The sequence below is a fragment of the Ursus maritimus genome, unplaced genomic scaffold (assembly GCF_017311325.1).
Source record: "Ursus maritimus isolate PB19 unplaced genomic scaffold, ASM1731132v1 scaffold_33, whole genome shotgun sequence".
Lineage (NCBI taxonomy): Eukaryota > Metazoa > Chordata > Mammalia > Carnivora > Ursidae > Ursus > Ursus maritimus.
The window spans coordinates 20,744,190-20,760,804 of record NW_024425897.1 but is presented as its reverse complement, the minus strand read 5'-3'; the positions used below and the strand labels follow the sequence as shown (position 1 = coordinate 20,760,804).

Below are 16,615 nucleotides of genomic sequence, written 5' to 3'. Positions count from 1 at the left end.
TAAGATCTTTTAAAAAGGGGGGGGGGAGGCTGGTGCCTGAGTGGCTCAATCGGTTAAGCGTCCAACTTCAGCTCAGGTCATGGTCGCAGGGTCCTGGGATCTGCCGGCATCAGGCTCCATGCTCAGTAAAGAGTCTGCTTCTCCCTCTCCTTCTACTCCTCTCCTCCCCTTCGCCCTGCTCATGCTCACTTTCTCTCCCTCTCTCTCTCTCTCTCAAATAAATAAATCTTAAAAAAAAAAATAACAACAACAAAAACGCCTACGTTTTACATAATTAGTTAACTATCAGTTAGTGTTAGTTATATGACCACAAACTGTCAAGTAAAGGATATACACACCTCTATGAAATACAGGTTTTATTTTTTTATTTTATTATTTTTTTAAGATTTTATTATTTATTTGTCAGAGAGAGAAAGCACAAGCAGGAGAAGTGGCAGGCAGAGGGAGAAGCAGGCTCCCCACTGAGCAAGGAGCCCCATGAGGGACTCGATCCCAGGGCAGTGGGATCAGGACCTGAGCCAAAGGCAGATGCTTTACTGACTGAGTCATCAAGGGATCCCTGAAATAAAGTTTTTTAATGACTGTCCCTAATGAGAGATCTGAGGCTACTCATCTATAGTTAGATTACCCCAATGACTATAAAGGCACAATTAAAAACCAGGTTTGTCAAAACAACACTGGATTTCCAGGACTTTCTCCTACGGAAATCTCAAAAATGGGTAAATGTTTAGGAACCTAAATCTTTGTCATAAACATCTTCAAAGGGGAATGGCTCAATCAATCTATGATGTTCCCAGAAATAAGTTTTCCAACAAAAAGGGAAGAAGTATTTTCACCTCAATGGAAAAGAGCTAAGTTCTTTTTTTTTTTTTTAAAGATTTTATTTATTTATTTGACAGAGATAGAGATAGCCAGCGAGAGAGGGAACACAGCAGGGGGAGTGGGAGAGGAAGAAGCAGGCTCATAGCGGAGGAGCCTGATACGGGGCTCGGTCCCATAACGCCGGGATCACGCCCTGAGCGGAAGGCAGACGCTTAACTGCTGTGCCACCCAGGCGCCCCAAGAGCTAAGTTCTTTAACATATAACGTGCTCTTGCAAATCATTAAGATTAACAACATTTTTAGAACTAGGCAAAAGGGGGTGCCTGGGTGGCTTAGTCGTTAAGCGTCTGCCTTCCGCTCAGGGCGTGATCCTGGTGTTCTAGGATCGAGCCCCACATCGGGCTTCTCCGCTAGGAGAGTGCTTCTTCCTCTCCCACTCCCCCTGCTGTGTTCCTTCTATCGCTGCCTGTCACTCTCTCTGTCAAATAAATTAATTAAAAATCTTTAAAAAAAAATAGAACTAGCCAAAGGATAAGGAAAAGCAGCTCATACAAATTATCAATGGCTTTTAAACAAATCAAAAATTATCCTCCCTCAGAATTAAATAAAAATTGTAAGATATGTTTTATCTGTCAGGTTGAAAAACATTAAAAAGTTTGAAATAGGAGCGCCTGGCTGGCTCAGTCAGTAGAGCATGTGACTCTTGATCTCAGAATTTTGAGTTTCAGCCCCATGTTGGGTGTAGTACCTTGGGAAAAAAAAAATAAAGCTTGGTGTGTCTGGGTGGCTCAGTTAGTTAAGCGTCCAACTCTTGGTTTCAGCTCAGGTTTTGGTCTCAGGGTCATATGATTGATCCCCGCACTGGCTCCACGCCCAGCATGCAGTCTGCTTGTCTCTCTCCCTCTGCTCCTCTCCCGCCTCATACTCACTCTCTCACTCTCAAATAAATAAATAAATAAAATCTTAAAAAAAAAAAAAGCTTGAAATAATAGTTTAAGTTGTTACGTATACAAGAAGCAGGCCCTCTCACAAACTGATAGTAAACACAGCAGGTGGGAATACACACCGTAGCTCTTAGAGGGCAATCTGGTTTGTAACAAAGGTGTTCTCTGCAAATAACTTAAATATCCATTAAGGGCTGGTTAAGTAAATTGTCTACATTTATACTATGAAACACTGGACAGTCATTAAAGATAGTGAGGTAATGAGGTTTATCTCTAAGACACACTGTTAAGTCAAAAAAAAGGGGGGGGGCATAAGAGGATACAGAGCAAAAGCCACAAATTCAAAATGCCTTCATAGGACAGGCAGGGAAACAAAGAATGTTTGTACCCAGGGTACAAATCCTGACTACGGACAAACAATATTTAAAAATCTTCAAGAAAAAAAAACTTTTAATAAAAACATTGTGCCAACTGAATCAGATTTCTCTATGAGCTAGGTAGAGTACATTCTCATTCACGGTTTGAAAAAACTGGGAGGACGAAGAGGGAGGGGAAAGTACATCTTTAGAAGGATACACAGAACAAGTAACTGGCTAAGAACCTAGAGGACAAAGGATTGGAGATCTGGGGTATAATCCTTCTCTCACACATCTTGAATTTTTTGAATCCACGAATTATTTTGTTTTAAAATATTTTTTAGGGACACCTGGGTGGCTCAGTCAGTTAAGCGTCTGCCTTCCGCTCAGGTCATGATCCCAGCATCCTGGGATCGAGCCCCACATGGGGCTCCTTGCTCGGCAGGGATCCTGCTTCTCCCTCTGCCTGCTGTTCCCTTACTTGTGCTCTCTCCCTCTCTCTCTCTTCTCTGACAAATAAATAAATAAAATCTTTTAAAAAATAAAATAAAGTATTTTTTAAAAGTAAATGTATAACATACAGGAAAGTCTGGAAGAACATAAAATGATCACAAGTGATTTTTTTGTGTTTTTATATCTTTATGTTTCTGTAAAAGGAAGAAATTGTCCACAATAAATATTTTTCGTGTTTGGGCACCTGGGTGGCTCAGCTGGTTAAGCGTCTGCCTTTGGCTCAGGTCATGGTCTCAGGGTCCTGGGATGAGCCCGAAGTCAGGCTCTGTGCTCAGCAGGGAGTCTGCTTCTCCCTCAGCCTCTCCTCCCACCCCCCCCAGCTTGTGCTCGCTCTCTCACTCATTCTCAAATAAATAAAATCTTTAAAAATATTTTTTTTCATGTTTAAATAGAAGGAAAAAAAAAACTTTAAGAAAACTTTACAAATTACCTCCTAATTTTCCTCTGATAACATCCAAGGCTTCCTGGTACTTCCCCAAACGTTCCAAAATCATATAATAAAGTTCAACCTTACAGAAAAAAACAAATAAGAAACGCACAATCGAAACTTTTCAATAAAAATAGTCATTTGCATGCTTTTAAAAAGTTATCTAGGGGCATCTGGGTGGCTGAGTCAGTTAACTGCTGGACTCCTGATATCGGCTCAGGTCTTGATATCAAGGTCATGAATTCAAGCCCTGTGTGGAACCTACTTAAAAAATTTTTTATTTTATTTATTTTATTTTATTTTAATTTAAAACGTATCTAATAGAAAAGAACACTATCTTCAAATGAGATGAAATCAGCAGTAAGAATGTTCATTAAACTTAAGCTGGGTACCTCCAAAGCTTCATATTTACACAAAAGGCAAGAGTGAGGACCCAGCTCTCTAACTGGAATAGGACAGTGGTTTATAATACTGTAGCATACTACTGTAGCATATCGAACTCATGCGAATACAAAAGTATTCGCTTTTGTAGGACTTCCATTACTCACTTCAGCCTCGGCTTCTATCTTGTCCTCTTTCACCATTTTTTCTACCATTCTTTCAGCGAGGGGCAGAAACATTGTTTTTGAGAGGTTTTCATCCTGTGCCGATATAGACTATAGAAGAAAAAATAAACGTTTCACTCTAATTTCTCCCCTGCTTGCACTATTTATATTATTACCAGGCAGACCATTACTGTGACCCCAGCACATAATTATCAATCCACTATGTCAAATATCAGACGTAAACTGAACTTGCCACAAAGATACATTACAGAGTGGTTTGCTTTAGAAGAAATTTATTAAAGATTCATCATCCTGTACATTTTTGACAAACTGGGTTTCCACAATATGGCCTAACTTTTAAATGGGTTATTCATACATTTTTCTAGAACTATGTTAAGAGGGAGTATGCCTATACTGTTTATTATATGTAAAGGTGTTTGAAGAGAAAAGCCTTTTGAGATGTTCACGTATTAGAGGGAAAACGCCAATACCTTCCATTTATACAGCCTAGTATTAACTAGTTTTGATAATTAAGATTATCTTAGATTGATAATTAAAATCAATCCATGTTAATAATTTTAATATTGCCTGAGATTCTGCTCAGAGCTCAGTAGCTCAAGGTAGCTATTATGCTTATTTCATAGATAAACTAAGAGCTTCCCCAACAGTTAAGACATGTACTGAAACCAGTATAAGACCTGCCTGAACCCAGAGCCTCTCTGACTTAACTGCTACATTTTAACTCTTTCCTCCTCATCTTCTCTTACACACTATCTCCTTTTGGTCCTTACAGTAGCTCTGGGAAATAAGCATCTCCATCCTCCAAAAGAGCAAACTGAGGTTCAAAAACCAGAATTGATAAAACAAGGCCATCCAGTTCAATAACATGTTCACTAACAAACAATACTGTCTTAAAGACAAACCTCAAGTCAAAATACCAAATATTTCGAGGCTCATTCTTGATCAAATAACCCAGTAAGGATCTAAGATTCAGGGGATATAGAGTCTGTGCTACACACAAATAAACCGATATACCAAACTCATAAGGAATAAATACCAGAACTCCCCACCTCAAAAAGTCAACTGACAATATGTAAAATCCCTGTTTGACACACGCTGCAACACCCGAAGTGTTCAGAAGAAGATTTAAGGACAATAACTATATACAAAAATAAAAACAAATCTCAATCCCGTTCTGAATGCCATACTCACTTGCATAATTAAGCTCATCACAGACCAAAAGTAGTAAGGGTTTTTGGGGACAATCTTATATAGAGCCATGCCAGCCTGAAAGACAGAGAGCCATAAATACTTAATTTAGAAAACATCATACAGAGGGCAATTAATGATTTAGATACATGGCAAGAAGTTTCCTAGGAGAACAGCAACACATCTATACACCCCAGTTACTGTAAGCGCCTAGTGACTTGGTGGATATTCTCTAGTGGATAGCAATATAGGTAATCACGAAGGTGAATTTTTACATCAGGAATATTTCACCTTTTGAACCAGATTTCTTCACATTAAAGTCCAGTATTTTTGGAAAATACAGCAATCCAATATTGTTTTGATAGACTACCAATAAACAAAAAACTTGGCTTATGAATGTACACCAACAAACTTACTAAAAATACTGCACTAACCAGTTAGAGTAAAACAAATTAAAAAATCCAGACAGTATATTTAAACTTAAAATCGGAAAAGTTTACTGAGTTATTCAAAAAATGGTAATTCTTGGGGCAACTGGGTGGCTCAGTCGTTAGCATCTGCCTTCGGCCCAGGGCCTGATCCCAGCGTCCAGGGATCGAGCCCTGCATCGGGCTCCCTGCTCTGCTGGGAGCCTGCTTCTTCCTTTCCCACTCCCCCTGTTTGTGTTCCCTCTCTTACTGGCTGTCTCTCTCTCTGTGAAATAAATAAATAAAATCTTTTAAAAAAAATAGTAATTCTTAGGTTAGGAAAAATCAGGTTCTTTCAAGATACCATTAACTAGAACTGAACCCTTTCTTTGTGAAATATATAATATGAAATACTTAAAAGCAGGGACATGGCAACAAGGAACAAAGTAGATCTATTCACGCATAATTTGAGAATCTGCCCATAATCAGCCAACTAGTAATCAATGCTAAGAACTCAGTCAGCTTTGTCACAGTTACTATTTTATGTTTTTTAATCTTTTCCCTATCTTCAATCCACTTGAAAAATCAGACAGAGCCCCTATTAAGTGTAAGAAAATGTCTATTACTGCCCATGATACAGAGATTGAGTCCCGGTCCCAAACACACTTAAAAGCAAGGGAAAGAGATAAGACAAATATTCAAATGACTAAAATTTTACTTGGCAAAAAAGAAACAAACATCCTATACAAAAACATCATGCCTTTTTGTTTCCAAAAAAGGCATGGTTAAGTCTGTTCATTCCTTTCTTTTTCTTTCTTTAAGGGAAGGCAGGGAAGGGGACTTAATCAATACAGCCTTCTTCAAAGTCACAGTCTTTCAGATGAAACTTGAAGGTCAAAAATGTCTACAGGCAAAAACGGGGTTAAGGATACATATACATAAATACAAATATTTGGGGTGAGTGGCTAAGTGAGTGAATCAATTCTAGGTAGAAGCAAAATGAATCTGAACAAAAATATTAAAGAAACAAGAGACATATGTTGACAAGAACAAATAGGACGTTTGGCTATAAATAAGGATTAAAAGGACTGGTGGGGAAAAGGGCTGAAAGGTAACTGAGATACCCTTGTTGTGAAGCACTCAAAAAGGAGTCTGTTATACAACGTAAGGGTGTGATATGTACACATCTGTACCCTTCTAGGAAGAGTATTTTACCTGTACCATAAAGGGAAAAAATAGAAAAGATGAAGCAATGAGGAACTAAACCAGGATGAGGTAGATCAAATAGAAAACAGACCTCAAAGACACTGTGGAGAAAGAGTCAAGATGATGTAGAGATAAAATGGACATAAAGGATAAGAAGGAGAGTCTAAGGGGCGCCTGGGGGGCGGCAGGGTAGGGGGCTCAGTCGGTTAAGCATCTGCGTTTGGCTCAAGTCATGATCTCAAGGTCCTGGGATCAAGCCCTGAATAAGGTTCCCTGCTCAGCGGGGAGGGAGTCTGCTTCTCTCTCTGCCTCTGCCCCTCCCCCCTCCTCGCTCTCTGCCTGCTCTCCCTCTCTCTCTAATAAATAAAATCTTCACACACACAAAAAAAGGAGAGTCTAAGATGGCTTAAGGTCCCTGATTCTAACACCAAACTCTAGAGGAGTGGAATAAAAAGTGTTAGAAAACCAATTTTGCTTGATCATTTGGGGAAAGAAAACACTTTTATAATGACATACAGAAACAAAAAGGAGAATATAAAATTAATATGAATTTTTAATACAAAAGATAAGACAAAAATTTCATGCCTGCACCCTGTGCTATGTTGCAGACACTGATACTCCGCTAATACAAAAAAACTTTGGAAGACAGAAAAGTTTAAAAAACACGGCTGTGAATTGGTGATGCAGACTATGGGAATGTCAAAAAACAAATGAACAAACGACGAAAGGGATGTCATTTACAGAAAAAGTGCAATCACCTTTGAACATCTAGCAAACCTTCGTTCAAGATTATTTTAAATATTATCTGCCAGGGATGTCATTTGGGATAACAGAAGTCCTTAAGTTTTCTGATTCCCTGGCTTCCCTCCCTTTTACCTCCAACAGTTAACGCAAATCATTCATTTATTTAACAAAAATGTATTGTGCAGATGCTATTCTAGGCCCTAAGGATTCAGCAGTGAATAAAACAAAAATGTTCACCCTCGTGAAACATGACATTTAATTTGTAAACTAACCATTACCCCAGACTGACATACCACCTTCAAAATAAACACACATATAAACTAAGAAATTGTGACTATCTTAAGCAGCAAAAAAGCTAAAATAAAAACTAGACATTTCATTCTGAAACATTTAACACTAGTCTAGCTCCATTCTTCCAATATATTAGAATGGAATAATGTAAAAAAAAGCTATTGCGGGGCTCCTGGGTGGCTCAGTTGGTTAAGCGTCTGCCTTCAGCTCAGGTCATGATCCCGGAGTGCCGGTATCAAGCCCCATGTTGTCCTCATAGTCATCGTCATCATCATCATCTGGCTCCCTGCTCATCGGGGGGTCTGCTTCTCCCTCTCCCTCCACTCCTCACCCTGCTCCATTTCTCTCTCTCTAGCTCACTCTCCCTCTCAATAAATAAGTAAAATCTTTAAAACAAACACACAAAAAAAGAAACAAGCTATAGCTACAACATATTAAGGATCAGCGACCATTAAGCCACATCAAAGCAGTGGCTCCAAAGAGCAAGATGCAAAAGTATATGTATATCTCTGCCAACATGTAAAGTTCAACTATAAAAAAAAAATCTGTTCAAGTGGCAGATTTTTTCCTTTTTTCAAAATTTACCCTAATATTGTTGTGCAGGAACTTGTCCTTTTTATTTTATTGCATGTATATATAATAGACATAGTTCAAAAATACGTTTTGTGGGATCATAAAATTAACACATGCTTTAAAAAAAAATTAAAAGAAAAGTATCCATAGGCCTACAACCTGGTAACATTTTGGTACACTCCCTTTTAGAGATATATCCTTTATGGACTGGTAGAAAAAGACAAAGACACACAGTACTATTTGAGGGGAGGTGGGGTGTTGCATTTTATTCTACCATATGGATGAATCATAATTCCTTTAACTGTATCTGTACTAATGAACATTTAATATAATTTAAAACATATTGCTAGAAGTAAAAATGATATGAAAGGTTTACATATATATGTTAGTATTGCCAATTTAAAAATATATACTAATTTTATATTAAAAGAAAAATTATCATATCTGAATATTTTTCCTGAGAATATACTCCATCAGTAAATAAAACTTCTTCAAAGAATTATATTTGGGGGAAAAAATTCTTTCAATTTAAAAACTTGCATAAGCAAACACAAAGATTAGTTTTAAGGAGAAAGGATTTATATTAATATAGTATCTTCCACCCTCCCTAATTTATCTATTGTTATAGCCTGATATTTCAAGTAAAGAATAAGACAAAATAAAAACCCAAGTAAGAAAGCTTTGCTTTCAGAAGAAATTATACCCACAAACAAAGCCATTTGTAAAAAAATACTAGTTTGACATCATAACCCTCTATAGGCTTAACAGTTTTATTTCTCTGGGATGTTGACTCTACCCACCCACTAGTCCGAATGAGGCTCCTTCACATAAATCTAAACGTATGGAACATCTAAAACGTGCTAACTGGCGAATAAGCTGCCTCTAGCAAAAAAGACAAGTATCCAAGTAGTGGGGAGTTCTCCCAGCTGGATTTTAAAATCTCAGCAGGTTACAAAGAGTTAAATTACAAATTAGATGTAAACTTTAAAGTTAATCTTTCTATAGTCTGTTCATTTTTTGTTCTGGGATTTCTGCCCATTTTCTGAAAATACAACAGCAATCTCATGCAGTGGGACAATCTGAAATCAACTTACCAGAACCAAACAAAACATACCACCAGGCCACAAAAGAACAATAAGAGTTCCCAAATAAAACACTTAAAGAACCTGAATAATAGTTCATCTTTAAAACACACACAGAAAGCATCTGCCTGATCTCCACACACAAATACATAGATTCAGCTCTACACACACATGCAAACACCCCCATGCATGCACACACATTCCTACAATTAAGTCACATTTAAAGAGACTTGCCCAGGAGGTTTGGAATCAAGTTACCTGTTGCATTTTCTTGTATTCGCCCACTCTGGCATAAGCCATGAAGAGGTGAGAGTGATACTCCTCACTATTGGGAACTTTCTTCACAGCTGCCTCGTAAAGTTTTGTAACTAACTCCGCTAGGATAAAGAGAAATAGGACATTCTTTAATTACTGAAGTATACTTTAAATCTTAACAGCATTTAGTTTTTCCCCCTTTGGAGGAAATAGATGTCTCCTATCACTAAGGAAGAAGAGAGTATTTGTTTTGCCTCATCTGATCATTACTCTTCTCTTGGTTGGGTGTTATTCGATGAAGCATGGAATAACTCAGGCCTCCACAAAATATTTACAATATATAAATAAGACCCTCCAGGATCTAGCCTGTCTCCTTCCTACTTATTTCCTGCAGCACTTGTGTTCTAGCACATCAAACTATTGTAGCTCCACTAGACTCCCTGTGCTATAGCATAACTCCCCATTCCTTTACTCTGTTCCCTCTGCCTGAATTCTCCTTTCTCCCTTTTCTACTCAGTGAACATCATCCAAGACCAAGACCCAGCTCAAATGTAGTCCTCTCTGCAAGGAACTGTGCAAGTTCATATGTAATCCTTCCCTGAACACCTTCTCTGCACCTCAACCCAGTTTGATCACTGCTTCCCTCTGCCATCTTTAAATTTTTTAAATAAGTCTCTTACATTTATTAACACCCAACGTAGAATATAGTCTACTGATGAATTTCCCCTTATTTTTTTTTTTAATTGAGCTCTACATCCAACATGGGGCTTGAACCCACAACCCTGAGATCAAGAGTCCCATGCTCTACCAACTGAGCCAGCCAGGTCCCCCTGCATTTGCCCCTATAGACTGTGAGTAACACAAGGGCAGAGAGAGCATCTTTCATCTTTGAGTTGGATACAATACTTGTCATAGACAAACATTCAGTATTTGTGAGATAGATAAATGATTTTTAAAACAACACTGGGGGAGAATCCATATCCCTAAATCAACATAATCCCTAAACAATCAAATATAATACCCTAACTCTTAAGTTCTGTCTTTTAAAAAAAGAAAAACAAGGGGTGCCTGGGTGGCTCAGTCAGTTAAGCGTCTACCTTTAGCTCAGGTCACGATCCCAGGATCCTGGGATCAAGCCCCACCATCGGGCTCCCTGCTCAACAGGGAGTCTGCTTCTCCCTCTCCCTCTGCCCCTCCCTGCTCCTGCTTGCACACAGGTGCACACTCTCTCTCTCAATAAAATCTTCAAAAAAAAAATGAAAAAACTATAAAGTAACATTTCTGTCCATTAGGTTGGCAAAATTTTATTTTTTCCACCTTCATTGAGGAATAACTGACAAATAAAAATTGTAACATTTTAAGGTGTACAATGTGATGGTTTGAGGGCAAAAGTTTGTTGTTTTTTTTTTTTTAAGATTTCACCTGTTTATTCATGAGAGAGCAAGAGAGAGCACTAGCGGGGTGAGGGGCAGAGGGAGAAGCAGACTCCTTGCTCAGCAGGGAGCCTGATGGGGGCTCGATCCTGGGACTCGGGATCATGACCTGAGCTGAAGGCAGCCGCTGAAGCAACTGAGCCACCCAGGCGCACCGAGGGCAAAACTTTTAAAGTAAGTCAAAACAGAGCAAAATTAATAAAGTATTACTTAGAAAAACAAATGTGATAAAGATTTCTTTTAAAGATAATAGAATATATTCAGGAAAGCAAGTACCTCTTGGAACGTAAAAGGGGAAGTGAGATTGATAAGGAACATACAGGAAGCAGTCAGTATTGATAATGCTGTTTCTTAAGCTGGTTGGTAGATTCCTGAATGTTCATTATTCCCCATCAAGTATTCTACTGTGTTATGTAAAGTGTATCTTCTATAACGTGTATTATGGAAGATATATATTATTCCATAATAAAAGATTTCAGAAATTAACAATGAAAAACTTTATTTACAGGTGGAATGGCAGACTACCTAGAATACGCATAGAAATAATCTGGCAGGGGGATGGGATACAGATAAAATTTGCCATGTGACAATGATTGCTGAATGTGGATAATGAGTTCAGTGGGATTTATTATGCTGTTCTTTTTATGTTTGAAATTTTCCATATCAAATAGTAAAAAAGGGTAACTCTTCCATTTAGTAAATCAAAATGTCACAAATTGACCACAAGTTCTCATTCCAATTCAAGGATACTAATACACATAAAATATCCTTTCTGCCTACAGTCTTTGTAAATCATGGTTAATGCATTATTTTGCCTATTGCCATCTACTCAAATCATGAGTGATAAGAAAAACAAACAAATAGAGGACTCAGTTAGAAATAAACAAAAACTTGGGGCCCTTGGGTGGCTCAGTCGGTTAAGTCCAACTCTTAATTTCAGCTCAAGTCACGATCTCAGAATCATGAGATCGAGCCCTACCTTGGCTCCATGCTGGGTGTAGAGCCTACTTAAGATTCTCTCTCCCCCTCTCCCTTTGCCCTTCCCCACCTTGCGTGTTTTCTAAAATAAATAAATCAATCCAAAAAAAAAAGAAAAAGAAAAGAAAGAGAAAGAAAAACTTCAGCTCAGATTTAAAAACAATGAAAACGAAACATACGTCGATGCATCTCCCGGTAAAGAATAGTCAGTGCCTGTAGCGAGTTGTCATCTGTGGGTTCAAGGGCTGCCACCTCCTGTGCCAAGGTGAAGGCTTCCTCTTGCTTTCCAGTTCTCTGTAAACCAATTGCCTTTAAAACCTGATACAAAGGAAAAATATTAGTTTTAAAAGAGCAGAAATGAAAATATGAGCCAAAGCTCCCTGCTCAGAGGGGAGCCTGCGTTTCCCTCTCCTGCTCCCCGCTTGTGCTGTCAAATAAATAAAATTTTAAAAAAAAAAAAAAAATGGTAGGGTGCCTGGGTGGCTCAGTTGGTTAAGCAACTTCCTTCAGCTCAGGTCATGACCGTGGAGTCCTAGGATCAAGTCCCGCATCAGGCTCCCTGCTCAACAGGGAGTCTGCTTCTCCCTCTGACCCTCCCCCCATCATGCTGTCTCTGTCATTCTCTCTCTCTCAAAAAAATAAATAAAATCTTAAAAAAAAAAAAAAAAAGCCAAAGAAAGCCAACTTGAAAACAGGGTAAGTTGTAAGGAATGCCTGGGCTGCTAATCAAGTAAACCATATTTTACTAAAAATTTCAGCACATTAAGATTCTTTCCTATTTCAGTCATAAGAAGGCACCACAGGGGCACCTGGCTGGGTCAGTCTGTAAAGCATACAACTCTCAATCTCAAAGTTGTGAGTTCAAACCCCATGTTGGGCATGGAACCTACTTTAAAAAAAATAAAAGGCACAACATTGCCTAAAAAAAAAGTCTGTCAATATAAAATAATTAAATTAGCTAAGTTATGTCCAAAATATCCAAAGAAATAAACAGCCAGCTTTTAATTAAATACTACTTATGGCATTAAAGTAATCAGAAAAATAAATGGCTTAAAGAGGCGCCTGGCTGGTTCAGTTGGTGGCGTGTGCAACTCTTGATCTCAGGGTTGTGAGTTCAAGCCCTGCACTGGGCTCCACACTGGGCATGGAGCCTGCTTAAAAACAAGACAAAACAGGGGCGCCTGGGTGGTACAGCGGTTAAGCGTCTGCCTTCGGCTCAGGGCGTGATCCCGGCGTTATGGGATCGAGCCCCACATCAGGCTCTTCTGCTATGAGCCTGCTTCTTCCTCTCCCACTCCCCCTGCTTGTGTTCCCTCTCTCACTGGCTGTCTCTATCTCTGTCGAATAAATAAATAAAATCTTTAAAAAAAAAAAAAAAAAGACAAAACGTGGGGGAAAAAATAATAACCCTGAAGAAACAGTCACTAAACAGATTTAACATCTTTTCCCTTTTAAGATTATAATATATAACCCACCAAATGTAAGTAACTCAAGAGCAAATTAACTTACCTTAGCACAATGAAGATCCTTATGTTTCTTCAACAATTTATCTGCTTGCTGAATTGCCATTTTATTATTACCATTATCAAGATAATCTATGAAAACAAATTATGATAGTTATTATATTCCTTCATCAAATATGAAAAATGCATAGGCTGGTATGAGATGTTTCATAAAGTATTTTAATTCAGTATTAAAAACATCATGGTGCCAATTTTAACTCTAAATGGCTAGGATGGTCCAGAATATAATCTTATATTCCTATAGTCATCTCTCAGACCTGTTATAAAATTGTGTTAAGGAAAAAGAAGTCAATTATTATCCCAGAGTCTAACAAAAGCAAAGATTCATTTCCAGATGAGAAGATCTAAAAGAAAATGAGAAGTGTCATAAATGGGAAATGGTGGTAGCTGTCAATTCTAAATATAGAAAAATGATTAAACAAGTCACTCCACAACCTACTACTACTACTCTGCCTGGGCCCTCTTTGCTCATCAAGGTCCCAAATCAGCGTAGGGGCAGATGTGGCATAGATAACTCAAAACAAGCTATGGATCAAATGCTGGTGAGTACATGGAACAACAGCACCTCTCACTCAGCGCCACTGGGAGAGTAAAATGGTACAACCACCTTGGAAGACAATCTGGCAGTTTCTTCAAATACTCTACCATTTATCTGATCAGCAATCGTGCTCCTTGGTATCTACCCAAATAAGCTGAAAACTTACCTCCACACAAAAACCTGCACATAAATGTTTATGGCAGCTTTATTCACAACTACCAAACTTTGGAAGCAACCAAGATGTCCTTCAATGGGCCAATGGATAAAAAAAACTATAATACATCCATACAATGGAATATTATTCAGTGATAAAAAGAAATGCACTATCAAGGCACAAAAAAAAAATTGAGGAACTTTAAATGCATATTGCTATGTGAAAGAAGCCAATCTGACAAGGCTACATATTATATGATTCCAATTATATGACATTCTGGAAAAGACAAAAATTACAGAGACAATACAACAATCAGTGGTCACCAGGGGCTGGGGGAAGGGATGAATGGGTGGAGCACAAGGGATTTTTAGTGCAGTGAAGCTATTTGTATGATACCATAATGATGGATATAGGTCATCATACTTTTGTCAAAACCCACAGAAGGTACAACACAAAGAATAAACCCTAATGTAAACTAGTAAACTATGGACACTAGTTAAAAATAACCTATCAGGGTGCCTGGGTGGCTCAGATCACGATTCCAGGGTCCTGGGATGGAGCCCCACATCGGGCTCTCTACTCAATGGGGAATCTGCTTCTCCCTCTGCCTCTCCCCCTGCTCGCTCGCTCTCAAAAATAAGTGAATAAAATCTTTTAAAAAATTAAAAACCTATCATATTGGCTCAGCAACTGAAACAAAGTACCACACTAAATCAAGATATTAACAATAGGGGAAACTGGGGGGAGGGGGTAGGAGTGTGGGGATATATACAGGAACTCTGTGCTTTTCACTCATTTTTCTATAAACCTGAAACTGCTCTGACAAAGCACATTAACAAAATGTGTGTGTGTGTGTGTGTGTGTGTGTGTGTGTAGATACACACAAGCAAAGATTCATTTCCAGAGAAGAAAAGTAAGGAGTGTTATAGGTGGGCAACAAGGGTGGTAGCTGTCAATTCTAATTATAGAAAGATGACTGAATGCAGGCCAGTTCAAAATCAACGACGTCTAATGGTCCCACTCTGTCCATCAAGGTCCCAAATCAGCACAGGGACAGAGGAAGCATAAACAACTCAAAATAATCTATGGCCCTGGTGGCCCAGAGTGCCCCAAATAACAGAAAGAGACTACCATTTTAGCTAACGAATTCAATTTTCCTTCAATGAATATTTGACTAAAACTTAAAACAGCCACATAAACCCATAAGTTTCATCTCTTCAGTCTTTCTTCAATGCCATAACATAGATGAGCACCAAGAACGCTAGGTGAAGAGATTAAGAAGCCCTACTCTGGAGGTAATCACAATCTAGGGAGGAAGGTCAAAAAGAGACGGACTCACTGTGGAGGCAATCGCAATCTAGAAAGGAAGATCAAAGACCTAATACTCAGGTGGAGAGACTGGAGAACCAGGAAACATTAAAAGCGTACAATCTTGGCCTAACTACCCAAATATCTAATACCAGTTTTCTTAAATAGCTCAGCCAATATACTATCATTTGTCCTTACAGAATACCTGACAGAGGATTTCACCTCAATAAAGGACATTTTCTCTTCCTAGTAACTTATGCTGATCTCTTTCTGAGTCAGTTCTAAGTTACTTCTGACTCATTCCTATAAGACTCCAGGTTCTTAGAGCATACCCTGAAGAGTAATTAAGCATCCGTGATAAGATCCCAGTTCTGAGGATCTGCCCATAAAGGGATGAGACCAGAGGTCAGGAGTGTAAGAGTATTTAACCTTTTCCTCTGTACCTACCTGCCCATGCCCTCCTCTGGGAATGGTTTCCACTGCCTCTATTGCAGGGGTAGGATTGGATGACCATGTCTAGACCTTGTAACTACACCCAATGGTGTGGATATTTGACCAAAGGGGAATCAGGTTTCTCCCTGGTAAACTGTAACTGCAACAATGAGTCACAAAGCCAGAGTCAGAAAACTATTGAGAACCTCATTTGGAAGGAAATAAATATTTTGAGTCTGACATTACCAGTGGCAACTCCAGAATTTCCATTTTGAAGGAGCCTTAGGGGACACAAGTTTGTTGATGGGGAATGAAGAAAAGGAGTTATCTCTTGCCTCTTCAGTCATGTAACATTTATAAAAGTATTAAAAATACCACTTATCTTTATCAAAGGATTGGGGGCAGGGCAGTGCTGATTAATTTAAGCTTGCGGGGAGAGGTCACATCTTGGTGTGGCCATAAAGCCAACATGTTGGGTCCTGGGTAAACTGATAAGTAAGCAGGAAAAAAAACAAACGAACAACAACAACAACAAAAAAACCAGTCTGAAGAACCAAGCAGAGAATAAACACACACAGATAAAAGCACAGCTGAAAATTGGGGGGCAGGGGGTGCCACCTTAGGGATGCCTGGACGGCTCAGTGGGTTAAGTGTCTGCCTTTGGCTCAGGTCATTATCCCAGGGTCTGGGAATCCAGTCCCTCATCAGGCTCCTTGCTCAGCAGGGAGCCTGCTTCTCCCTCTGCCACTCCCCCTGCTTGTGTGCTGGCAGGCTCTCTCTCTCTCTCTCTGACAAATAAATAAATTTTTTAAAAATCTTTAAAAAAAAAAGCTTTAGATCCTGACAGCCCTCCAGTTTCCATCAAACCCTGAACA

General features: G+C 38.8%; 1 protein-coding gene across 2 annotated transcripts in view; it reads right to left on the bottom strand.

Annotated features, from left to right (window-relative positions):
• NAA25 (N-alpha-acetyltransferase 25, NatB auxiliary subunit) overlaps positions 1-16,615 on the bottom strand; it is a 72,348-nt gene that overhangs the window by 48,016 nt on the left and 7,717 nt on the right. For both annotated transcript variants that reach the window (XM_040619913.1, XM_040619914.1), the window contains exons 2-7: positions 13,295-13,380; positions 11,965-12,103; positions 9,378-9,496; positions 4,820-4,894; positions 3,611-3,718; positions 3,066-3,144 (exon numbers count right to left, since the gene is read on the bottom strand). In XM_040619913.1, the coding sequence (XP_040475847.1) occupies positions 3,066-3,144; positions 3,611-3,718; positions 4,820-4,894; positions 9,378-9,496; positions 11,965-12,103; positions 13,295-13,380 (606 nt within the window). The remainder of the gene's footprint in view (positions 1-3,065; positions 3,145-3,610; positions 3,719-4,819; positions 4,895-9,377; positions 9,497-11,964; positions 12,104-13,294; positions 13,381-16,615) is intronic.